The sequence below is a fragment of the Cucurbita pepo genome, chromosome 17, assembly GCF_057944985.1.
Source record: "Cucurbita pepo subsp. pepo isolate OVF chromosome 17, ASM5794498v1, whole genome shotgun sequence".
Lineage (NCBI taxonomy): Eukaryota > Viridiplantae > Streptophyta > Magnoliopsida > Cucurbitales > Cucurbitaceae > Cucurbita > Cucurbita pepo.
In genome coordinates this window covers 11,906,875-11,916,759 of record NC_141814.1, presented here as the reverse complement: position 1 = coordinate 11,916,759, position 9,885 = coordinate 11,906,875, and the positions used below count along the sequence as shown (strand labels likewise).

General features: G+C 35.4%; 1 protein-coding gene across 3 annotated transcripts; it reads left to right on the top strand.

Moving 5' to 3' along the window:
- Nucleotides 1-225: 225 nt before the first annotated feature.
- GR (glutathione reductase) lies at nucleotides 226-5,972 on the top strand. Of its 3 annotated transcripts, none has more exons than XM_023658697.2 (11): nucleotides 229-751; nucleotides 1,818-2,043; nucleotides 2,224-2,502; nucleotides 2,594-2,770; nucleotides 2,877-2,930; nucleotides 3,006-3,154; nucleotides 3,607-3,670; nucleotides 3,753-3,923; nucleotides 4,015-4,146; nucleotides 4,229-4,316; nucleotides 5,720-5,972. In XM_023658697.2, the coding sequence occupies exons 1-10, from the start codon at nucleotides 378-380 to the stop codon at nucleotides 4,277-4,279; spliced, it is 1,677 nt and encodes a 558-aa protein (XP_023514465.2). In that variant the 5' UTR covers nucleotides 229-377; the 3' UTR covers nucleotides 4,280-4,316; nucleotides 5,720-5,972. The 3 variants fall into 3 exon arrangements, 2 of the variants coding, with proteins under 2 accessions (XP_023514465.2, XP_023514463.2); XM_023658695.2 differs by having other exon boundaries at nucleotides 230-751; nucleotides 5,716-5,972; XR_002812599.2 differs by lacking the exons at nucleotides 4,229-4,316; nucleotides 5,720-5,972 and having other exon boundaries at nucleotides 226-751; nucleotides 3,635-3,670; nucleotides 4,015-4,147.
- Nucleotides 5,973-9,885: the final 3,913 nt, after the last annotated feature.

Here is a 9,885-nt window from a genome sequence, read left to right as displayed (position 1 = left end):
AGAAGACGCTAACGGTGGATATGGGTCGTTACATCATCAAATTATTAAAACAAAAAAATCAACCGTGTTTACTCACTCTATTTCTATCTTTATTGTTATGATGAGCCTATTAGTATGGTAAAATATACATATTATTGAACTATTTAAAAAATAATAATAATAATAATAATAATAATAATAAAAATCTTACACTATCCCTCTAGCAGCCGCACATCTACATCCTTTTGTCTTTTTCCCACTTTTCCTTTTTCTTCATATATTCCTCTCTACTTTACCCCACGCCGGCCATCGGCATCGCTTTTCCTTTCTCCTCCTCCTATCTCCCTCTCCGTTGAATCGCACCGCCGCGCCGTCACGCGCTCCGTTGAGACAAAGAAATGGCGACTTCTCTCTCTTCCTCCCAAACTCTTCACACCCTTCTCTGCAAAAACCTCCCCGTTTCTCTCTCCTCTTCATTTGTCTCAATTCCCAAGCCTTTACCCTCTCTTCCCCACTGCCACCGTTTCCTTCCTCTGACCCACTTCACCAATAATCGCTTCCACTGCCACCGCCGTGGCTTCGTAGTCCGGGCCGACTCTAACAATGGCATCGAAGGTGTTCGACCTTATGATTTTGACCTCTTTACTATCGGTGCAGGCAGTGGCGGTGTGAGAGCTTCCCGTTTTGCTGCTAATTTTGGTGCCTCGGTGGCGGTTTGTGAGCTTCCTTTCTCAACCATATCGTCGGATACCGCTGGAGGTGTTGGTGGGACGTAAGTTTGAAATTTCTTTTTAATTTGATCCTATGAATCTGAGCATATCTGAATTGAATTGAGGTGTTTTCAATGTTTACTGGCTGTATGAAAGAAATGTTTTGAAGGGTAGCTTTGATTTAGGAGCCCCAAGGAAAGTTTTCACTAGTTTGAATCATTAGGTGAGGTTAATAAGGAAAACGTTTGATGTCTTCAGGGTATGAACTGGACGAGTGCTTGGACTTTTAAATGGTTATTGCCCTTTATGTTTATCAAAAACTACATGGTTTCAATACATTTTGGGGTTGTGGAGGTTTGCTGGATAGTCTTGCTGCTCTTCCAGGCAGTTCTGTGTGTGAGAGAGAGATAGAGGTGTGTTTTTTTTAAAGATTATTACATTATAAACATGGGGTTGAGGATTGGAACCTACAGCTGTTGGGAGGAGATGACTTAATTATTAAGTTAAGGTGTGTTTACCCGTTGAATTGAAGAGCTGGTTCGTATTGATTCCTTGTCCTTGGTTGTTTTTGTCTTGGGATATCTCATTACCATGCCTAGTAGATTCACTAAAGATGGAGAACATGGAAGTACTTATTTTTTTCGTACCCAAAAGAGGGAGAACGGAGAGGTTGAGTGAAATGTTAAATCGTTTAGTTAAATGTTTATCAATTACATATTAGAAGTATTTAATTAGTTCGTCCATCTTTTGAAGCATTATATATTTCATTACTTCAATCATATAATGTTCCAAATTTAGATATTGTTAACTGAAATGAATTTTTAATAGGAAGATCGTTAAAATATATAGTTCTTTTTAAAATGTATACCAATATTATGTCATCAAAGTTTATCATGGATTCATCAATGACAAGGAAGTACATTGAAAAGTGATAATCTGGAAGTGACTAAATCGAAACTTTTTATATAGAAAAGACGATTAATAATAATACCAAACGTTATGGACGAAGCATGTACTTAGTCTCTATTTTATAGAAAATGACATGTCATATTGTCCGTGTGATGGTGTGTTCTTAAAATTGAATGTCTTTCAGTTTCTATGTTTGTTATCTTACTATTAGATTGCCAGGTGTGTTATTCGTGGATGTGTACCAAAAAAGCTACTTGTATATGCATCAAAATATGCACATGAATTTGAAGAGAGTCATGGCTTTGGATGGAAATATGACACTGAACCAAAGCATGACTTTAGCACCTTGATTGCTAACAAGAATGCTGAATTAAATCGACTAACTGGTATCTACAAAAATGTTCTGAAAAATGCTGGTGTCACGTTGATGGAAGGCCGTGGAAAGGTGGGGCGGCGCTGCGAATTCATGATTTTTGCATTAAATGTTATCGTTCTACTTTTCGAACACTCTGTTTTAGCTCATAAAATTTTGAAATGTTCAAGACATTATTCAGCTCATATAGTTTTGTATTTTAGACTTGTTATTCATTTGTTAATTGCATACGTTTCAACAAAATGTCTACAGATTGTGGACGAACACACTGTTGATGTAGATGGAAAACTTTATTCAGCTAAGCACATTCTAGTGTCAGTTGGGGGGCGCCCTTTCATTCCCGACATTCCTGGCAGTGAGTATGCCATAGATTCTGATGCTGCCCTTGAATTGCCATCCAAACCCGAGAAGATTGCCATAGTTGGAGGTGGATATATTGCTTTAGAGTTTGCTGGCATCTTTAATGGTTTGAAAAGTGAAGTTCATGTATTTATTCGACAGAGTAAAGTGCTAAGAGGCTTTGATGAAGAGGTGAAATATTGAAGATGGTTCTATTCTTGCTCGCTCGTCAATTATCCTTCACTTCAAAGCTCTCATGTTTATTTTTCATTTCTTGTTCTAGATTAGAGATTTTATTGGAGAACAGATGTCTCTAAGAGGAATTGAGTTCCATACAGAGGAGTTACCACAAGCTATCCTCAAATCAGCAGATGGGTCATTATCTCTGAAGACTAACAAAGGAACGGTCGATGGCTTTTCACATGTTATGTTTGCAACAGGGCGCAGGCCTAATACAAAGGTACAATATCACGATATTGATAAGAGTGGATACGTCCTCGAGGCATGCTTGAATATTGCCATTAATTTTTCGTTAACCACCTTATTAATGCTACTCATACTTGCAGAACTTGGGGTTGGAGGAAGTCGGAGTAAAAATGACCAAAAATGGAGCAATTGAGGTAGCGACTCCGGTTTGCTTATTGTTTATTTCCTTTGCTTAAATCTGTTATGAGCCTTATTTTCTGTCTTTTCAGGTTGATGAATACTCACGTACATCAGTTCCTTCAATTTGGGCTATTGGAGATGTTACAGATCGAATCAACCTGACTCCTGTTGCTTTAATGGAGGGAGGAGCATTAGCTAAAACTATATTTCAGAATGAGCCTACAAAACCCAATTATAGGTAACTATCTTGTGATGATTTGTTAGTAAGTGGTTTTCTGTGATCTCAAGAACTCTCTGGAATGTTGTCTTTACTGCTCGATATGATCTTATCTTCGACTGTTTCTTCGTATTGAAAATATGATATGAAGTAATTGGATGTAATTGAGAGACGGGCGGATTTGTAGGAAGGAAACGCGAACTTTGAATTATGATTTTTTTTTTTTTTTTGGATATCACGAGTGTTCTGGTTAGCTTGTGCCCACCTCGACTAAACTCACCAGATAATTGCTCGACCCGAAACACAAATGCAATTGGAAGGGTGGAATTTTAAGGGGAAGAGTGAGGGAAATCTACAGGAAGAACAATTGGAATAAAAGTGAACACTAAAGTGCATATTTCTCTTATCTATAATCTTTTTTGGTCTATCTTTTTGTTGGTAATATTTTCTTCAATGTCTTACTCTTTACGTAGTGCTGTTCCTTGTGCTGTTTTCTCTCAGCCGCCAATTGGAACCGTCGGTCTTACTGAAGAGCAGGTAAAAAGAGATTTCGTGTTTAAAATATTGGTGTCGATATGCTTTAAGTCGTGTTGTTAACATTTCAATAATTGCAATGTAGGCCATACAAAAACACGGTGATGTCGACATCTACACAGCCAACTTTCGGCCCTTAAAGGCTACACTCTCCGGGCTCCCTGACCGAGTTTTTATGAAGCTTGTAGTCTGTGCAAAGACGAATAAAGTTTTAGGAATACACATGTGTGGTGATGATTCACCAGAAATTTTGCAGGTAACATGCACCTATACATCAGCATGCTTTATCTCTCTCTCTTTTACCGATATCGATTCCTAAGCTCATGGTGCTCGGTGTTAATGGACAGGGATTTGCTGTGGCTGTGAAAGCGGGTCTGACCAAGGCAGACTTCGATGCAACGGTGGGCATTCATCCTACAGCCGCTGAAGAATTTGTCACAATGCGGACTCCTACAAGGAAGATTCGGAAAAGTCCCGAGGTTTGTTGAGAATGACGAGCCTTCGTTGATTAACCATATTGTTATCTTGAACTACTAATATCATTTGGGCTACATCTGTTAGGAAAAGTCAGATTCTGAAGCTAAAGCTGCAGCAAGCACGATGCAAAGTTAATTGATTTGTTATACGAACGCGTAGTCAGTCCTTTCAGGTACCTGCTCTCTCGACCCATATACCATCTTTTTGAGTTCTCTACGAGCGTGATGTAGCTTTCATTGAGTTCTTATGATTTAAAAAGTTAGAATTTCATCTTTATGGTTTGATAGAATCTTATTAAGAGTTTTATCGACGAGAACTATTTGGGAGGATTTTATCAAACCATAGAGACGATAACTTTCTCGAAACGTGAGAGATTAAATTTGTAATTTAAGATAGGTTTATGTATCAGTATCTTTATCATTCATTAATCTCGTTGAGTTCATTATCAATTAAATAGCTCTTGAAAACGACCCTCTCAGAATTCAAAAACACCCTTCATCTTAGGTTCCATCACGTATGTAGAATCAGAGATCTTCGAAACTTCCAAGGATTCTCCCAAGTTTGATCTTTTTCCTGCCACCTAGTTTGAGTCACGAGCGACCCCACCCTTAGCCTTAGCCTTAGGAAGTTAAAGAGAATGTAGATTGACATATGAGTCCAACGACGACTGTGTGGCATGCTAGAATCGATGTTCGGGTTAGAATGATAAACCTTTGAGTCACATAATCTGATGCAGAAGAGTGAGGAGGTTCAAGTCCTCTACCCCCTCCTAACTTTATCTCCCAGTTTATTAAATGCTCGGCAGGGAATAGGAATACATACTTTCGGGAGGATAGTTGGGTTGGCTATAGGCCTCTTGTAACCGTCCAGGTCCACAGACACATTTTAAAACCTTGAGGAGAAGTCTAGAAGGGAAAGCCCAAAGAGAACAATATCTACTAGCGGTGGGCTTGGGCTGTTACAAATAGTATCATATCCAGATATCGAGCGGTGTGCCAGCGAGGACGCTGGACACCCAAGAGGGGTGGATTGTGAGATCTTACGTTAGTTGGAGAGGAGAACGAAACATTCCTTATAAGGATGTGGAATCCTCTCCCTAACAAACGCGTTTTAAAACCGTGAAGTTGAAGGCGATACGTAACGGGCCAAAGCAAACAATATCTGCTAGCAGTGGGCTTGGGCTTGGGCTTGGGCTTGGGCTTGGGCGGTTACACCTATTCGCGCCAAATTTCCTTGGCTTTATTTTCATCTCCCGTGAAACCTAGTTTAGTGGCTTCCGTCTTACCTAATCGATGTAATCCCTTATTCTCTCTCTCGTACCCCAATCGATCTTGTTGTTTCCTTCACCATTTACTATTGTTGCTCGAAAACATTCGCCAACAAGCCCTGATATAACCCCCACCATATCAGAAACATAGGTAAGGTCAGAAAAAGTTCTCAACACTCTAGAGGTTCGAACGACCGCATTCGTTACTCACACGATCAAAACCTCTTTAACTATTTCTGTGATCATAATGCAGCAAGAAATGTGAATGTGTGAACCTGAAGATCTGATATTTTTTTGTTGATAGAAAGTTCAGCAGCTCAGTTTTGAATTTATGGCGAGGATATTAATGAGAAGAAAAAGAGAGGCCCCGGAAACACTGGTAGTACAGAGACTGTGTAACTTTGGGAGGACACCAATTCCAAAGATAGCAGCAGCTTGAAGAACGGTGAATTGAGTATGTTGTAAATTATGCTTTGAGCACCATTGATGGGATTTCTCAATTTTTGATTCTCTGTTTTCCTCCAAAATTTTAATAAATTTAATATTGATGCGTTATTTTTCCACCAAATTTGTGATTAATTCTCGTGTCGGGCGGTGTCGGGTGGTTTTTTCTGCTCCTTGAACCATTTTCTCAAGGAGGAAGTATCATACGAGGACAAAGATGTCATTTTTACGAAGAGCTCAACATCAACGAGAAATTTGCTCCACTCTGCTTTATTAAAAGCCAGGACCAATACGGGATGACTCGAATGGACAGATAGAACAAAACTAGATAGTTGATAGAATTGTGAACAAGAAGGTGCTTGTGCCTCAACGATGGGACCTTACGAGGAGTAGCGAAGCCAGGATGGCTTGGTAAGCAAGCAACCTGTTATTTCTAGGACGAAGTCAAGCCACTAATGGACTGGCGAAGGTCGAACGAGACATACTAGACGTAGAGGTAATTGTTCTACGATATTGTTCTATGGAAGTGGGCGAGTAGAAGTTCAGCCTATAGAAAAACAAATTTCGAAAAATTCAAGCCGCTCCAACAGCTTAAATACCGAAATTTCTTAAGTGAATCATAAGCCCAATATTGTCGGATATTGGGCCCACGAAATAAGCCCAATAACTACAATTAGATTGATGGGCCCAAGTCCACTTCAGCCATTTAAGTTCCATATTTTAGGGAGAGATTTCTTTATCTTTTTTTTTTTTTTTTTTTTTTTTTTTTTGTGAGAACAAAATATTTTAATCCTTAATATCTTAATATAGTACATAAACATGTTATTCTCTAGCATTATTATTATAAAGTACGTGTACAATGATATATCAAAATAATAAGTTTAAATACTTAGGGCATAAGACTTTAAACTATACTTTTATTTCACTAATAAAATTATTGTTTAAGTTAGTGTGACGTGACTAATAATTAATATATTAATATTTTTATTTATAGTCTCAACTATTAATATCAGCCGGAAAAGATCGAAGTAGTCGTTTATTTTGCTCAACTTTAATTTCTCGCTCAACTATTTGTTCATTTTAGACTGTGTCCATATGTTCCTAGTGTAAATGCAGAATAGGTCATATCTATACGTGGTAAAATAATCTATTGATAATATGCATCAGGGAGAATCTACTAATTTACTGTTAAAGTGGACATGGATAGAAGAGAATTTACTTCCTCATTTACACACCTATAATGATCAAGGTCTACCATGTAATCGTCATTTTACACGTCTATAAATACATGAGGTCGTGACCCATATAGGTCAGTGCCATTCAACCTAACACAGAGAAATTTACCATTGAAGCTAATTTAGAATTTAAATTATTACTTTTATAAAAATAAAATAAAAGAAAAAAAATATATTTTTTTTTAAAGTTTGTAGAGGGGTAAAATGGTAATTTGGATGAGAAAAATGACAAAAGAAAAACAAAGGTTGGTGGTAATCACAAAACGGGACGGCGAAGCCAATATTGTAGACCTAAAAGACACGTGTGGGGCCATGGAACAGTCATCGGGACACGTCAGATATAGTAAAAAAAAAACAAAAAAAAAAAACGATCCCAAATAAATTCCTCAGCCGTCCGATCTATTTGTGGGCCCCACACGACCGCCCGTCCTCAAAAGAAAAGAAAAATATATTTAAAATTTAGTAAGTTTATAACCTAAAATACTATATATTAAAATAAAAAATGTAATTCAGAAAATAATTAGAAAATAATGGAAAATAAAAAATAATAATATTTATTAGTGGGTCCCAACAGAGTTTCCATTATAGCCAATGATGTAACACTCCCATTAACTAAATTTTGATGCATTTAATTTTAGTGTCTTGTCCTTTGATTTTCCATTACCTAAATTGAATTAATTGAACTGCCCCCCAAATAAAAAATAAATTATTTATTTTTAATTTATTGCATTTATTTTTATTCATTTACTTTCAGATGTCACATTTATGAATACTCTTAATAATTACATCATAATTTCATATTATTTTTATTTTTATTTCATAATTATAAATAATAATAATTTGTGGTTGCAATTATATAAGTTCACGAGCCTATTTGAAACAAATATTTAATTTATTTTAAGATATCAATCCTTTGTTCATAATTTTTATTTGGGTCTCGGGTTTCTAAAGCTAACAATTTTCTGTCTTCATCGATATTTAAAATTAGTCTCTATCTTATCTTTATAGCTTAAAAAATTGACATGTTTTGATAAGATAAGGAATCAATACCAGAGGAATAAGATCCGGATTACTTTGCTAATCGAATATCTCAAGGCAAGAACATTGTTTGAGATTCGAATCACTCCATAAGCAAGATGGATCATGTCTAGCTTGAATGATTCTTGTTGATCAAATATCTCAACGCAAGAACACTTGTTTGAGATTCGAATCACTCCACAAGCAAGATTGATCAGGTCGAGCTTGAATGATTCTACAAACAACCTAAACTACATTAGAATTGCAAATAAACTTAGCCATTGGCTAAAGAAAAGCACAAATGCTTCTTTTACTGTATTTTCCAAGTCTTATTACAAATACAACATATATGGCTTTATATAGACTCAAAATGAAACTATTAAAGGCATGGCAAGAGTCATAACATTAGTCATAATTAACCATTATGTAATTGTAATATAAAGTAAATTAAAAGTCTATTAATAAAATACAATAAATCTAAATTACTCTAAATTGTAATCCACCCAAATTTTATAACATCAAACTTCATTCTTCTTCAACGTGGCATGAATTGAAATATCTTTTGATAATTTCAACAATATTTTCTTCCCATCTTCATTGAAACATATTGTATGATTGATGTCTCTTGGTTCATATCATGTTTTGTGAGATCTTACATCGATTTGAGAGGAGAACGAAACATTCCTTATAATAGTGTGAAAACCTCTTCTTAGCAGACACATTTTAAAATTGTGAGACTAATGACGATATGTAGCAAGCCAAAGCGAACAATATCGGTTAACAGTGCGCTTGGGCTATTACACATGTCATATCAGTACCAGAAACTAAACAGTGTCCAACGAGAATGCTGGCCCCATAACAGTGGATTGTGAGGTACCAAGCGATTAGTTTTCGAGCATTTCTTAACTGACAAGTTAAGTACGATGAATTTTTATAACTTTAGGATCAAATAAAAATATGAAATATTAAAAATATAAGTTAAGAAATATGGTATTTTTACAATTAAAAAAAATAAAGTTAATTCACAAAAACGTCTCACTCATTAAATATAAAAATAGTCAAAATAAGACGGCCAAAATGAGACCACCCATGCACAAAAAGTTAATTAATAAAAAAAAAAGTAAAAAATATTATAATTTCATATATTTTAAAATACGAATATTTTATTTTTCTACAAACAAATATAATAATAATAATAATTAAAACCCAGCTGTAAAAAATAAGTTTATATATATAATTTAAAAAATTTAATAGCACAGCATGCAGAAGCACAATTTGAAATAACAATGGAGGCACCAAAAGTTTGGTAAAACTGCCCTTTTATAATGGTTGACCCAAACCCACTTCGCCACGTGTCACCGACACCATTTAATTGCACCCAAATTAGGTTCAAAATATTGCCAATTCCATGAAAATTCCATTTTTCTTTTTAATTTTCTTATTTTTAACCTTACCAATAAATAATAATTAAATAAATAAACTGCAACCCATTTATTTATGTTATAATATTAATTTTTTTATATTACATTTCCATCTTTACAGTTTTTTAATAAAAATTATATTAGAAAATAATTTATTTTACTAAATTATAAATATTATGAGTTTTATAATAATAATTAAAAAATGAGAATAAATAAAAGAAATAAAAAAATAAATAAAGAGTTGAAGAATGAGGGAGGGAAAGCGGGAGTGAAAAGATTTTGATTGGACAGAAGAGGTTGTCAGTCTTTTTTTTTAATATTTTTTATAGCCACCTCCCCTACGAACTATAGACCCTA